This window comes from Pelophylax lessonae, assembly GCF_965119305.1.
Source record: "Pelophylax lessonae genome assembly, chromosome: 3".
NCBI lineage: Eukaryota > Metazoa > Chordata > Amphibia > Anura > Ranidae > Pelophylax > Pelophylax lessonae.
Window position 1 is genome coordinate 491,762,112 of NC_138770.1, and position 16,896 is coordinate 491,779,007.

Consider the following 16,896-nt stretch of genomic DNA (forward strand, 5'->3'; position numbering starts at 1 on the left):
AGAAAAAAAAAACACCCTCAAGAGGCAGAAGTATCTGCCACAGCGGCCTGCAAAACTTGGCGGCCAAAAGCAGCATATGCAGATGCAAAAACATCCACCTTGTAGAACTTGGTAAACGGGTGTACAGACGTCCAGGTTTCCGCTTTGAAAACCTGGACCACTGACGCCTGATAACAGAAGGCCCAGGAGGCATTAAGCTCCCTTGTGGAATGCGCCGTAACAGGGAAAGGAGGAACCTGACCCTTAATTGAATAGGCCTGCACCCCCGTTTGTCTGATCCATCTGGAAATGTTCGCAGTAGATGCAGCCTTGACCATTACGAGGGCCATCTGTAAGGATAAACAAGGAATCCGATTCCCGAATAGACTCAAGTCACCATCAGGTACACCTGATGGTGCCTGCTTTGGCTTAGGACATAACGAAGGCAAAATGATGTCCTCATTCAAGTGAAACCCTGAAACTACCTTCGGAAGGAACGAATGACATGGGCAGAGCACCACTTTGTCCCTATGGACCACCAGATAAGGCGACCGACAGGACAATGCAGCCAGCTCAGAGACCCTGCAAGCAGAAGTAATAGCCACCAAGAAAGCCACTTTCTGTGACAAGGTAAGTAAAGGATTTTCACAAATATTCTCAAAAGGCGGTCTTTAAAAGACCGACAGCACCATGGAGGCACCAGGGACTGCACTGACGGGGCCAAAAAGGCGAACCCCCTGTATGAAAGTGTGGACAAAGGAATTCGCAGCCAACGGTCTTTGGAAGAAAATTGCCAAAGCTGAAATCTGGCTCTTAATTATACCCAGAGCCAAATGCTGATCTACATCTCTTTGGAGAAACTCCAATAGACGTTATACCGAAAAGGAATGGGGGGGGGGAAACCCCCTTAAACTCACACCAAGTAATATACGATTTCCAAACTCGATGGTAAATCTTCAGAGAAGTCGATCCCCTTTAAAAAAATTTGTTAGTGTGTGTACAGACAACCAAGTAGCTGCCTTGCACACCTGAACCACTGATGATGGAAGGCCCATGAGGCACTAAGGGAAACAGGGAAAGGAGGAACCTGACCCTTAATGGAGTAGGCCTGCACCACCATCTGCCTGATCCACTTGGAAATGGTCGCAGCAGATGCATCCTGCCCCTTACGAGGTCCATCCGTAAGAACAAAAAAAGAATTGGATTTCCTAATCAGTTCAGTCACCGCCAGGTAAACCTGAATTGCTCTTACCACATCTAAGCAATGCAAGGCAATTTCCTTAGGATGTTAAGGCTTAGGATATAAGGACGGTAACACGATGTCCTCATTCAAATGAATCAGAATAATTAGATATGTGCGCTCCTAGGTCGCAGGATGTCTAGGCGCACCAAAGAGAAGGTAACTAAAAAGTGCCACATCCTAATTAACAAAATGTTGAGAGTAGGGGAAGAAGAGATTGGACTTTATAGGCACCAATATAAAATAGTATATTCTTTATTAGAAAATTTACAAAAACACATAAATGATAAACCACAAAAAAGGGACATATAAAAAGAACAACATGTCATATACGTCAATAATTACAATACGGCGGCAGAGCCTCCAAAAAGTAGTGCAAATCACATAGCCTTATCAGGTATTGGTTATTATACAGTGTTCACAGGTGATACAAGGATGACCTGTGTTCATGAGGCGGCCCTGGAGAAGGGATAGCCGTCTCCAAAGGGTCGTCTGTACATAGTAGATGCAGATGTTAGGTTGAATCCCAGCTGCTCTACATGTTTCGCTTAACCTATTAAGCTTCTTCTGGAGCATATGGTAAAGACAAACATCTGAGAAAAATATTACAGGTGAAAGAACTTTATGATGAATCAGGCCATAAAGGCTAGAAAGAGTAATAACGAGGGGGATCGGTGCGCTGTAGTTGGAGCAAGGAGCCTGGTAGAATTATCAAACCTATCATAGGATATAGAACTTCAAATAGCATAAGTACAGAGCAAGGTATTGGCTTATTATCATGGAAGGTGTGGTCCCATGAGGAGGTGATGTGTGGCGGCCGAATGGGGGAAAAAAGCCCCGGCCCACAGACCCAAAACACGGACCAGTGAGGTAAGTAACCTCACGTGCCTATAGACCAAGGTATATTCAGGCTGTGAATGCTGCCACTACAGCGACCGTGTGTGTATCCCCATCCGGGGGGGATACACACACGGTCGCTGTAGTGGCAGCATTCACAGCCTGAATATACCTTGGTCTATAGGCACGTGAGGTTACTTACCTCACTGGTCCGTGTTTTGGGTCTGTGGGCCGGGGCTTTTTTCCCCATTCGGCCGCCACACATCACCTCCTCATGGGACCACACCTTCCATGATAATAAGCCAATACCTTGCTCTGTACTTATGCTATTTGAAGTTCTATATCCTATGATAGGTTTGATAATTCTACCAGGCTCCTTGCTCCAACTACAGCGCACCAATCCCCCTCGTTATTACTCTTTCTAGCCTTTATGGCCTGATTCATCATAAAGTTCTTTCACCTGTAATATTTTTCTCAGATGTTTGTCTTTACCATATGCTCCAGAAGAAGCTTAATAGGTTAAGCGAAACATGTAGAGCAGCTGGGATTCAACCTAACATCTGCATCTACTATGTACAGACGACCCTTTGGAGACGGCTATCCCTTCTCCAGGGCCGCCTCATGAACACAGGTCATCCTTGTATCACCTGTGAACACTGTATAATAACCAATACCTGATAAGGCTATGTGATTTGCACTACTTTTTGGAGGCTCTGCCGCCGTATTGTAATTATTGACGTATATGACATGTTGTTCTTTTTATATGTCCCTTTTTTGTGGTTTATCATTTATGTGTTTTTGTAAATTTTCTAATAAAGAATATACTATTTTATATTGGTGCCTATAAAGTCCAATCTCTTCTTCCCCTACTCTCATTCAAATGAAACCCAGAGACAACCTTAGGAATGAATGCCAGACAGGCTCATAACACCACTTTGTCCCTATGAATCACCAAGTAAGGTGACCGACAGGACAATGCAGCCAACTCCGACACACGACGTGCAGAATTAATAGCTACTAAGAAAGCCACCTTCTGCGACAGAATGAGCAGAGGAATTTCTCAAATATTTTCAAAGGCAGGCCTTTGAAGCACCGACAGAACCAAATTGACTTTCCGTGGAGGTACCAGGGAATCGCACTGGAGGAGCCAGATGGCAAATTCCCTGCACAAAAGTGTGCACCAAGGACTTCGCCGCCATTGGCCTTTTAAACCTTTTAAAAAAAAAAAAAATTAGCCAAGGTGGAAATCAGGCCCTTGATGGCACCCAGAAAAGGAACGGGGAAAAACTCTTCATGACCCACACCAAGCAATGTACACCTTCCAAGCTCAATGATAAACCTTCCTAGAAGTAGATTTCCTAGCCTTCAACAGTGTAGGGATCACCGATTCTGAGAGCCCCCTATCCTTTAGCACCTGGCTTTCAATAGCCAGGCCGTTAAAGCAGGATGGAAGATCGGTTCTTGAGACAGAAGATCTTCTCTGAGAGGTAGCCGCCAAGGGACATTGGCTACCTGTCTTACCAGACCCGCGTACCAGGACCGACAAGGCCAGTCTGGGACCACCAGAATAACGAATCCCTTCCGCCTCAATTCTGCACAGAAGTCTTGCCAGAAGCTGTATTGGAGGAAAGGCATAAATCAGACAATACCGACCCCAGGGGGTCATTAACGCGCCTGCGGCATCTGCCAGAGGATTCTGAGATCTTGCCACAAATCTCGTTACCTACCGGTTGAGACGAGAGGCCAACAAGTCCACATCGGGGGACCCTCACCGCAGACAGTGTTTTGAAATGCTTCCGGTTGAAGGGACCATTCGCCCGGACACAGTGCCTGGCGACCGTGGTAGTCCCTTTGCCAATTTTCCATCCCTGGAATGTGCACCGCAGAGATCGTTGGAACAAAGCGCTCTGCCCACTGTAGAATATCGGCCACTTCTTTGGCCACTTCTTGTGCCCCCTTGGTGATTGATGTATGCCACGGCCGAGGCATTGTCCAATTGAATCCTCACCGGACACCCCTGCAGATGATCCGTCCACTGGGACAGGCAAAGCCTGATTGCACAAATTTTCAGAATGTTGATCGACAGACTGGACTCCTCCCTGGACCAGAACCCCTGGGCCGATGTCGTGCCCAGGACCCCTCCCCACCCGGACAGGCTGGCATCTGTGATGACCACTCTCCAGGACAGGGAAAGAAAGGATTTTCCTTCTCGAAGCATCGGGGAGCGGAGCCACCAAAGTAGAGATCCCTTTGTGCCCCGACTCAACAGGAGTGGATCCTTGTCCCATTTGGTTAGAATTTCCTTTTGCAAAAGCCTGGTATGGAACAGCTTTGAAGGTGGAAACCATCAGGCCCAGCACCTGCATGAAAGTTCTGAGGAAAACAAGATCCCAATCGCATGTTGCAATTTTTTTATCTTTGTTTCCAGAAGGGACACCCGGGCTGAGGCTGAATCCAGAGTCAGCCCCAGGAAGTCCAACTTGGTAGACGGAGACAAGGCTGACTTTTTAAAATTCAGAGAGTCTAGCCAAACTCCCGCAGAGTTCTCACCGTAATGTCCAAATGAAGATTCTGCTCTCACGAGATCATCCAGGTACCCCAGTATCAAAATCCCCTGCTGTCTGAGCAAAGCTAGCATCGGAGCCAACACCTTAATGAATACCCGAGGAGAGGAAGTGAGACCAAAGGGCAACGCCACAAATTGATAGTGCTTCTCATCTATGGCAAAACGTAGAAAACGCTAATGCCCAATGTAGATTGAGACATGAAGGTAGGCGTCCTTGATATCGATAGAGGCCAGAAAGTCTCCTTGATGAAGAGAAGCCAGAATTAGGGGTGCACCGGCCCGATATTAGGATCGGATATCGGCCTCGATACTGACAAAATAGCTGGATCTGGGATCGGAAAAATTAACAGATCCCCGGCCAATCCAGGTTTTTTTTCGTTTTTTTTTTCGTCGCAGCAGAACCTATGTAATTCGTCAGCTTCACGTGTGTGTCAAATGCTAGAATCAACATGGAGCGAGCCAAAGAGTTCTACTGCTACATTTATTTAACATTTATTTAAAGAAGTTTGATTACATTCTATTTTCAATTTGAACGCATAATTGTTTTTTAAATAAATAAGAATTCAATACATTACATACATCTGTTATTTTGTCTTAGTTATGTTTAGTTAGTAAAGTCTAGTGCCTTAGTCTCTTCAAGGAAGGTATACAGTTTATTATTAATTCAACAATAATACCGGATCAGTATCGGGTATCATCAGATACAAAAAGCCCAGGCATCGGTATCGTTACTGAAAAAGTCAGATCGGTGCACCCCTAGCCACAACTGTCCATATGGATTCCATCCTAAACTTTTGAACCCACGCGAAGTGGTTCAGGGCCTTGAAGTCCAAGATGGGACGATCCTTCCCCTCGTTTCTGGGTACCGTGAAGAGGTTTGAATAAAACCCCTGAAACCGTTATGACTGTGGAACAGGGACTATTACCCCCTTGTGACAACAAATCCTGTACCGCTCCCAGAAGGCCGTGAAGCCGACAGGCAGACAGTTGCAGATTGGAGGGGGAAAAAACTTGCCGGGGGCAAGGATCAAAGTTTGGTGTTGTAACCGGACCGAATCACCTCGACCACCAATTTATCCTGGATAAACGAGGTCCAAGGATTCGGAAAGAAGCGAAGACGTCCCCCCCCCCCACCCCTAAAACGGGTGAGGGCTTCCCGTCAGGCGGAGTAAGGCTTGTCCGCGGGCCCAGAAGAACCCGTTTTAGACATACCACCCCAGGGTCTCTTGGAACCCCCTGTGAAGGAGCGAGAAGATTTGGACCCTTTGTCCTGCGACCCAGCGGGATGAAAAGGCCGCTTGTGAGCCAAAAAAATAGGACCACGTTTGCCGTGATCTCTTCCATGGAAGCTCCAAACAGACGATCCCCTACCAAAGGAAGATCCATCAGAACCTTTTTGGAGGCTTGGTCCGCCGACCAACATTTCAACCAGATCATGTGGCATAAAGTCACCGACGCTCTCCAGGCCAATGGAGCCACATCCAAGGAGAGATGTATTGCAACCCTTGTATCCACTGGTCCACCAATTCTGCCATTTCATGAGGGTGCTAATCCTCCTTCAAATCCTGGCATAAAAGTTTCACCTACTCCATCAGGGTCTGAGAGACCAAGGTTATAGCAAACACCGGTCTTAGGATTGAACCTGCCATGGTGAAAAGATGGCTGACCAGGGATTCAACCTTTCTATCCGCGGGATCCTTAATGGACGGAGCGTCCTCTACTGGTAGTAGCGTGACTTTATTCAGCCTAGAAACTTGGGAGTCCACCATCGGTGGTACTGTCATTTTCTTCAAAAAAAGAGACTCTTCAAAAGGATACCTATTAACAAAACGCTTAGGTATCCCAGCCATGCGTTTCTGAGACCCCCCACTGGCTAGGGACAATCTTGTCAAAATAAGTAGGGAAAGGAAACACTTTATTCGCTCTGGATGACCTGCGGGTGCCAAATTGCACCGTAGCAGCCGACGCAGCATCCACTGAGTCCTCCCTCTTTAAAGTTTCTCGCACTTACACAATCAGTGCTTCTACCAGCGCTTTCTCATGCGCAGAGGTGGAAGAGGCATCATCCTCACTATCCAAGCACCCGAGGTGCGTGGACGCAGACCCCGTGGCGTGGCTCGCATCCGCAGTGGCTAATTTAGCCTCAGTCTGAGGAGACAGGTGAAGGCGGAGGGCGCTTTTGCCAGACCTTTTCTGCAAAACCAGGTTCACTTTAGACACTAATGACTGTAGGATCGCCGTCATAGCTGAGTGGGACCCCAAGGATCCCCCCTCCTTCTGAGAGTGGGTCCGGTGGCGAGATGTATTCTGCAGGTTCCATGTACCCTGGGTGCCACAGTGAAATCTGCGTACCAATACAGGGAAAATCACACACACACACACACACACACAGATACATACATACATATAAATAAAACACCATATACCATAGGCTGTGAAATTACCCCCGCAGTACTGACACCCGTTTCCACTAGAAAATGGCGGCGCCGCCCTCGGTGCGCAGGAGCCAGCCGGAGAGCTGTCCTGGCCCCTCAAACAGGCATCTGGCCCCTCACTGCACAGAGCTGACCGGATGCAGCTGCAAGTTTCCCCCACCAGCTCAGTCCTTCACCTCACTGAGGTGACAGAGACAGAAACAGTACACACCAACCACCCACCATCCTAGTGAAAACCCCTAAAGAGGGAAGCACCAGAGAGAGGGGGGGGGGGGGAAGAACCCAGGAGATCTACCAACCCCAGAAGGACCCCGCAGTCACTCAGATTCCCTATACCTTGGGAGCCAGACGGGGTTCACTCCGAGCAGATCAACTCCCCATCTCAGCACAGGGGGTGCTGCGGCCCAGGGGAGAGAGGTGTCTTACTCGCGGGCCAGTCCCTCCAGTGGGACCCTGTCGCAGCCGACCTAGTGCGGAGCTAAGGCCTGCGCACACTCGCTGGCCAGACTGGGATGATTGTAAGGATCTAGGATATCCAGTGCATTACCCAGTCTGGCAGTTGACTATAGTTCTCACAGGAACAACTTGATTGTAGAAGAAGAAGAAAAAAAGAAAGCAAAGGAAAAAATATCAGTTTAAAAAGGAAAAAAGTGCCAGATATCCCAGCAAGGAGCTAGGTCCTTACTCCTGACTAGGCAGAAAAAACTGAGATCCTAGAGCAGGAAGTGGGAGTATACCACCTGGGCCTGCCCAATAGGCGTAGTTAAGCTTTGTTAACCCTTTTCCACCTAGTGTCCTACTCCTAGGAAAAGCAGCATAACCCATCAGTCTAATGAAGATATGAAGCTGTGTCTGTCAATGAACGAAAGAGAAAATACACTTGATCTACGTTGCTCACCCGGGAGGAGCTAGGGTGCGAGCGCGCGCCACCATCAGCGCGCTCCTGCCCCCAATCGTCAGCGGGGAAGCCTATTCGGGTGTCAGGCAGCTCCGATTGCCACCTGACACCCACGATCGCTCCCCGCTGATAGTGAAGGACGGTCGGCTGTTGTAAACACAGCCGACCGTCCTTCTCCCTGAAATAATCACAGAGCTCATGTGATCCTTCTATATAGGATCACATGTCTCTGCAGTCATCAGAAGCCACGCCCCCCACAGTTAGAATCACCTTCCTAGGGTCACATTTAACCCCTTGATCACATACTGTTAACCCCTTCCCTGCCAGTGTCATTTTTACAGTAACAGTGCATATTTTAAGCACCGATTACTGTAGTAATGTCACTGGTACCCCCAAAAGTGTCAAAAATATCAGTTAGGGGTCCGAACTGTACGCCGCAGTCCCACAAAAAAAAAAAATATCGAAGATCACCGCCATTACTAGTAAAAAAACAAATCACAATAAAAATGACATAAATCTTTCCCGTAGTTAGTAGACGCGATAACTTTTGCGCAAACCAATCAAAATACGCTTATTGTGTTTTTTTTTTTACCAAAAATATGTAGCAGAAAACAAATTGGCCTAAAATGTTAAAAAAATTTAGATTTTTGGGAATGTTATATAGCAGAAAGTGAAAAATATTGTTTTAATCCAAAATTGTCGCTCGTCTTGTTTATAACGCAAAAAAATAAAAAAGTGATCAAATACCACCAAAAGAAAGCTCTATTTGAGGGGAAAAAAAGGACGCAAATTTGTTTGGGTACAGGGTTGCACGTCTGCGCAATTGTCCGTTAAAATAACACAGTGCCGAATCGCAAAATAGGGCCTGGTCTAAAAGGGGGCAAATCCTTCCGGTCTTAAAGTGGTTAATGAATTAAAAAAAAATAAACAAACAGTAAAGTTAGCCTAAATTTTTTTGTATAATGTCACAGATGATGTTATGCCGAGAATCGTGATCTTTATTCTAAGCAAAAAAAAATGTTATCCAGAATTGTGCAGCTCTAGCGTACACCATTTGCGAGGCCATATTTACACACACGGGAATGAACAGGTGCTCCGTGTAAGCAGTCCCACTGATATTAAATGGGAGGCAGCGGCTGCATAGACAGACGTGGATCCCAATCTGACATCCGTGTGGGTGAGGGCCCCCCGACCCACACCTGCATCCACAGATGTCAAATTGAGCAGCGGCTGTGCCTGTTCAGCCGCTGCCTTCCAATAAACCACATGCCAACCATATACTGTATATATACAGCGGCAAGGTGGCTCTCCTGGGCAGGATCATGCACCTGTATGTGATCCTGCACTTCTGGGTCTAGGGCGCGCACGAGCACCGCTGGCGACCTACTCCTGCTGATATTGGACGCAGAAGGAGCCAATCAGAGGGTCTGGCAGACATGATGTCCACCGGGACCTACCGATCGTTCGTGACACAAGCAGAACTGCGATCTGCCTATGTAAAACAAGGCAGATCTCTGTTCTGTGAGAAGTGAAGGTTGTGATCCTGTGCTCCTGCAGGAACACGGATCTCTGCCTTCCCATAGTACAAGCACCCCACACAGTGTACACAAGCACAGGTTAGGCACACAGTTAATCCCTAATCACCCCTGACGTTACCCCCTTCCCTGCCAGTGTCATTAGTACAATGACAGGGCATATTTTTAGCACCGATCACTGTATTTGTCTCACTTAGTGGCCGATTTGTCTGCCGCAAAGTGACAGTCCCGCTATAAGTAGCTAATCGCTGCCATTACTAGTAAAGAAATAAATAAAAATTCCATAAATCTATCCCATAGTTTGTAGACACTATAACTTTTGCGCAAACCAATCAATATATGCTTATTGGGATTTTTTTTTTACCAAAAACTTGTAGCCGAATACATATTGGCCTAAATTAAAGAAAGAAATATTGTTTTGTTTTTTCCAAAGTTGTCAGGATTTTTTTTGTTTATAGTGCAAAAAATTAAAACAGCAGATGTAATCAAATAACACCAAAAGTTCTGCTTATAGGAAGGACAGATTTTATTTGGGTACAGCGTCGCAGGGCCACGCAATTTTCAGTTAAAGTAATGCAGTGCCATATTGCAAAAAATGGTCTGGCCATGAAAGGGGGGGGGGGGGGTAAACCTTCCGGAGCTTAAGTGGTTAACATCAATGGGGCTGCCTGTGTGAGCAAACACAGCCCTTGCACAGGTGCATGTTGTAGTACGCCTGCGTAAACAAGACCTTAGGTTCCCTGCACGCAATACTGATGTATTTACTCCTTTTCTGCTGGCAGAAAATTCCTGAGTAAAAAATGTGAGCATGGTCTGTACAGTGCTTGTGTTCACACATAACCAGATGCATGTGGACACAAGTGTAGAGAGGCATCAACACATAAAATTTTTTTCCCCCTACTAATCTGAAGGTGTTGCAAGTAGGGATGCACCGATCCGACTTTTTTGTACCCGATACCGATACGGATACGGATAACTGGCGTTGTGAAATCGCCGATACCGAAACCGATCCGGAGCTACACACAAAGCATGCGGGCTGCAGTACAGAGCAAAGCCGCTGCTTCATTTGTACGGCTCCTCCATTCACAGGAGGGGTGCATCTGATATCACTCCGCCTGTGAGCCGCACCTATACAGGAAGTAGCGGCTCCCATCCCATACTACTACTGCACCAAGTAAGGGATGGCTGAGCTGTTACTCAGCAAAAACCGGAACGGCTAGTGGATCGGTCAATGTTACCGATCCCCCGATCCAGCAAAATTGGCCATATCGGCGCCGATATCCGATCCGAATATCGGATCGGTGCATCCCTAGTTGCAAGTTTACGGACATTAACGTGGCTGTGTGCACAGGCCCATAGAAGACAGTAGGCTGCAAAAAAAAAAAAAGAAGAAGAATAAAGAAGGTCACTTTTAAGAACATGTTGCATGTTTCTGCTTCCTCTCCCCACACCAGATCGGTATGTACAAAGAGCGCGGCCATGTAAGGATCTGCCCATATGAATGTCATTCTTTTACAGAATTCTGTGAATGAATAAACTACAAGTACTACTACTTGTAGTTCTCAATGAACAGGGAGGGCGCTGATCAGCGTTCTTGTAGTCCATTAATCCTTCCTGCAATTCAGAAACAGTCTGCCCATATCAGAGGTATGGGCAGAGTCTGCATGACCCTGGCATTGCAACTGCAATTTGCAGATCGTGGCTGCAATGCCTTAAAGGTAGCAGAGTTAAATAATAAATGCACATTTGATTTTACTTGAAACACAAAAAGATATTCAATTATTTATTTATTTTTCAATGTAAAAAAGGTGAACTTAGCCTTTAAACTTTTACATTATTGGCGCTTGTGTACAAAAGCCCTAGGGATATGCACACAACTTTGATGGATTCAAGGCTGCTTTACCACCATACAAGTCGACAGAAATGTAAAGTCAGCTAGACATACTCCAGAATACAGTTGCCACCTCATCCCTTTAAACCTGAACACATTAAAGCGGTAATATTCCCCGCTTTTTGACACTTTTACCTACAGGTAAGCCTATAATAAGGCTTACCTGTAGGTACAAATAATATCTCCTAAACCGGCATGGTTTAGGAGATATTTGCAGCGCGAGCGGCGCATGCGCTCTGAAGGTCCGGGGGGACCTTCAATTTTGTTTGCCGGGAGCTTGCCGTAAAATCACTCCCGCACGCATGCGCGGGAGTGACGTCATCGCGGCTCCGGAGCCGTCTCTTTCGGCCAATCACCACCGAAACCCAGAAGAGAAGGCGAGGGATCATGGCAGCGCCGCAGCGATGTCCGGGGGTCCGTGTCAGGGCTTCGTTCTAAGGTAAGTTACACATAATGGGCTAGTATGCGATGCATACTAGCTCATTATGCCTTTGTCTTGCAGGTTTTTCTTTTTTTTTTAGGGTTTACAACCGCTTTAATTACACAGGTTCAGAGGCTGATATAACGCACATAAGGCACAAGAGTTTAACCGCTTCCCGACCACCCACCGCCTATTTACTGCTTCAAGGTGGCTCTCCTGTGCAAACGGACGTAGGTCTACGTCGGCCTCGCGCAGGCAGCTAGGGGGCGAGAGCGTGCCGCCGGCGTGCTTCCACCCCCACTCGGCAGAGGGATGCTCCGATTGCCGCCTGACACCTGCGACCGTTCCCCGATGAGAGAGAAGGACGGGCAGCTGTTGTACCAACTGACCGTTCTTCTCCCTGGAATGATTACAGAGCCCCTGTGAACGTTCTATATAGGATCACAGGTCTCTATGATCTATGATCATTTCACAAGCCACGTCCCCTTCCCCCCCACGGTTAGAATCTCTCCCCTAGGCTCACATTTAACCCCTTGATCACCCACAATGTTAACCCCTTTCCTGCCAGTGTCATTATTACAGTAACAGTGCATATTTTTAGCACTGATTACTGTAGTAATGTCACTGGTACCCCCAAAAGTGTCAGTCAGGGGTCCGATCTGTCCGCCGCAATATCGCTAAAAATCCCAGATTGCTGCCATTACTAGTAAAAAAAAAAACAATAAAAATGGCATACACCTTTCCAGTAGTTAACCACTTAACAACCGCCCAACGACTATTTACGTCGGCAGTTTAAACCTAAATACCACCGTTATGGCAGCAGATAGCTGCCATAACCCTGGTATTTTTTTAAATTGCGGGCGGTTGGCTTTCCGATAAGGGTGGTCCCAGCGGCGGATTCGGCGTGGGATCATCCTTCCGGGGCCCCCCCTCCCGGTACCTTTCCCCCGCTTACAGGACCCGCCAACAGCGGGGAAAATGATCCGGTCCCGGATCCTCACAGACAGGATGTCGAGTGAGGGCAAGCTTGCCCTCACTCAACTCTATAGTCTTAAGAGGACTGGTGCGGTGGCAAACAGCGTTGCCTAGGTGACCGGTTTATAGGCCCCATTTTTTCTTTTTTTTTTTCATCTTTTAGTGTACTTGTGAGATCTGGGGACTTTTTGACCCCAGATCTCGCAAAAAAGAGTTTACATTCCTTGTAATAGGAATAAAAATGATCAAATTTATTTTTATTATTTTTTTAAAAACGGTGTAAAAATGAAAAATAACAAATAAATAGTAAAAAAAAAAAAAAAAATTTAAAGCGCCCTGTCCCCGTTAGCTCGCGCGCAAAAGCGAACGCATACAGAAACCCCGCCCACATATGTAAACGGTGTTCAAACCACACATGTGAGGTATCGCCGCGATCGTTAGAGCGAGAGCAATAATTTGAGCCATAGACCTCCTCTGTAACTCTAAGAAGGCAACCTGTAGAAATGTTTAAAGTGTCGCCTATGGGATTTTTAAGTACCAAAGTTTATCGCCATTCCGTGAGCAATTTTGAAGCATGACATGTTGGGTATCTATTTACTCGGCGTAACATTATCTTTCACATTATGGAAAAAAATTGGGCTAACTTTACTGGAATCTTATTTTTTAATTAAAAAAAGTGAATTTTTCCCCCCCCCAAAAAAAAAAAAATCGCGTTTAGAAGACCGCTGCGCAAATACGGTGTGATAAAACATATTGCAATCATTTCCATTTTATTCTCTAGGGTCTCTGAAAAAAAAATATAATATTTGGGGTTTTTAAGTAGTTTTCTAGCAAAAAAATGATTTTAACTTGTAAACACCGAGTGTGAAAAACAGGCCTGGGGCTTAAGTGGTTAATAGATGCGATAACGTTTACACAAATCAATCAAAATATGCTTATTGGGATATTTTTTACCAAAAATATGTTGCAGAAAATTGGTCTAAAATGTTAAAAAATTTTGATTTTGAATTTTTTTTTTGAGAATGTTATATAGCAGAATGCGAAAAATATTTTTTTTTTTCAGAATTGTCACTTTTTTTGTTTATAGCGCAAAAAATAAAAATCGCACAGGTGATCAAATACCACCAAAAGAAAGCTCTATTTGTAAGAAAAAAGGGACATCAATTTTATTTAAGTACAGCGTCGCATGACCGTGCAATTTTCCTTTAACCAATTAAGCCCCCTGAAGTTTTTACCCCCTTCCTGACCAGGGCCTATTTTGCGATTCGGCACTGCGTGAATTTAACGGACAATTGCGCGGTCGTGCGATGCTGTACCCAAATGAAATTGACGTTCTTTTTTTCCCCATAAACAGAGCTTTCCTTTGGTGGTATTTGATCACCTGTGCGATTTTCTGATCATGCGCTATAAACAAAAAAAGAGCGACAATTTTGCAAAAATAACAATATTTTTCACATTTTTTTATATGAAATTCCCCAAAAAAAAATTTAAAAATCACAATTTTTTAACATTTTAGGCCAATTTGTTTTCTGCTACATATGTTTGGTAAAAAAAAAAATAAATAAATAAAATCGCAAAAAGCGTATTTTGATTGGTTTGTGCAAAAGTTATTGCGTTTACTAAGGGAAAGATTTTTGTCTTTTTTTAACGAGTAATGGCGGCGATCTGCGATTTTTTTTTTTTGCGGGACTGCGACATTGCGGCGGACAGATCGGACCCTTGACTGACATTTTTGGGGGTACCAGTGACATTACTACAGTAATAAATGCTGTACATATGCACTGTTACTGTAAAAATGACACTGGCAAGGAGGGTTTAAGTGTGTCCCTAGGGGCGTGCTTCTAACTGTGATTGGATGTGGCTTTTCATGTAACAGCAGATATCTACGATCCTACATAGCAGGACCGTATGATCTGTGCTGTTACACAGGGGAGAATGACAGGCGGCTTTGTTTACATTAGCCGTCTGCCTTTCTCCCGCTGTAACAGACGATCGCAAGTGAGCGGCGGACATCGTGTCCGCCGCTCACACACACGCGGGGGGGTCCGTGAGTGAGCGGGAGCGCGCCTCCGGCAGCACGCGCTCCCCCCAGAGCCTCACAGGCTAGCGATGTAGTACTACGTCACTTTGTCTGTGAGGGGCTGACTGCCTACATAGATAGTCGTTAGGCAGTCGGCAAATGGTTAAAGTAACGCAGTGCCGAATCGCAAAATATGGCCTGGTCATTAAAGGGGAAAATCTTCCAGTCCAGAAGTGGTTAATTACCAACTTAATCAGCCACACATTATTAATGTGTCCTGGTTTAATGGGATGAGATGGAAATCCTACTCCAGAAGGAACTCCAAATCATCGCAAACTGATCTCAAGAGCAAACATGCTTCTTTTGCCTTTATTCACAAACCCTTTTTTGATTCCAATAAGGGTAAATGTGACTGGTTTAAATAAGTTACCGCACTAAGCACCTCCTTAACAAACAGCCATCACCGTAATAAGTGACTTGCAGTATCGGTTTATTCCTGCTCACCCCTGACACAAGCTCGCTCTTCCTAGAAGTAACTACTAACCTGGGATTTAGCCTCATTATGAAAGGCAGCAAACGCAGACACACGTGGAGCAGCCATGAACATGCCAAGTAGTTACCAACCAGCAGAAGGACCTTGCTGATGTCACACTCACGTGACCAGGAAGCTGCTGTGCAATGTGTCCGCCCACTGAGGTGAGAAGGAAGGAAGTGTGCGGAGAACAGAAAGCAGAATAGAGTAAGATGTGTTGTAGGAGACAAAGCAGGAGGAAAATATTTCACTGACGAAAAGCTTCAGATCCATTCCGAGGAAGTGCTTACATATACTGGGGTGTAGTGAGATATATATAGGGGGGTGCAGTGTATGATGTGCTGGCTATTAGTAGTGTGAGGTTAGACAGAGGTACACTAGAGCTGCACGATTCTGGCAAAAATGACCATCACAATTTTTTTGCTTAGAATGAAAATCACGATTCTCCAAATCCGCCGCTGGGACCACACTTATGTAAAAGCGGACCGCCCGCCGTTTAAAAAAATACCGGGGGTTATGGCAGCTATCTACTGCCATAACCCCGGTATTTAACGTCAAAGTACCGACTTTACCACCGGAGGATTTTGCTGTCTTACGTCCAGGCCACTTTTTGCGATTCGGCGCTGTGCGAATTTAACTGACAATTGCGCGGTCGTGCGACGCTGTACCGAAATGAAATTTACGTCTTTTTTTTTCCCACAAACAGAACTTTCTTTTGGTGGTATTTGATCACCTGTGCGATTTTTACTTTTTGCGCTATAAACAAAAAAAGAGCGTTTATTTTGAAAAAATAACAATATTTTTAAAATTTTTTTTATATGAAATTCCCCCCCAAAAAAATGTAAAAATAAAATTTTTTTTAAAATTTTTGGCCGATTTGTTTCCTGCTACCTATGTTTGGTAAAAAAATCACAATGAGTGTATTTTGATTGGTTTGCGCAAAAGTTATTGCGTTTACTAACTAAGGGAAAGATTTTTGTCATTTTTGGTGTTTTTTTTTTTAACGAGTAATGGCGGCGATCTGCGATTTTTTTTTTTGCGGGACTGCGACATTGTGGCGGACAGATCGGACCCCTGACTGACATTTGACACTTTTGGGGGTACCAGTGACATTACTGCAGTAATCAGTGCTATATATATGCACTGTTACTGTAAAAATTACACTGGCAGGGAAGGGGTTAATTTTATTGGAGAGGGAGGGGTTAATGTATGCCTGGTGCTTACTAACGTGTGTGGGGGGAGGTGACTGAGTGAGTCAGGAACAGATCGGATGTTCAGCTATGCTGAACACTGCGATCTGTCACTCCCTGTCACTTGGGAGATCCGCCCGCTCTGTTTACACAAGCGGGCGGATCTCCAAACTAGATTCCCCGACGATCGGGGAAGAGCAGCGGCGATCGCCGCCTCTCCTCCCCTGGCCCGACTCCCGCTGTGAATGAAAACAGCGGGAGCGCGCCGCCTACAGGGGGAGGAGTCCAGCGACGTAGTACTACGTCGCTGGACGATAACGAACCACTTTGCCGCAGTACGCTCAATGTGAGCGGTCGGCAAGTGGTTAAACACACGG

At 45.7% G+C, this 16,896-nt stretch overlaps 1 protein-coding gene across 2 annotated transcripts in view; it reads right to left on the bottom strand.

Annotated features, from left to right (window-relative positions):
- The window catches only part of RIOX1 (ribosomal oxygenase 1), a 320,376-nt gene extending 304,946 nt beyond the window's left edge, over positions 1–15,430 (bottom strand). For both annotated transcript variants that reach the window (XR_014225073.1, XM_082251939.1), the window contains exon 1: positions 15,342–15,430. Coding sequence is in view for 1 of the 2 variants with exons in the window: in XM_082251939.1 (XP_082108065.1) it covers positions 15,342–15,404 (63 nt within the window). In the remaining variant the exon portion in view is untranslated. The remainder of the gene's footprint in view (positions 1–15,341) is intronic.
- Between the last annotated feature and the right edge of the window lie 1,466 nt (positions 15,431–16,896).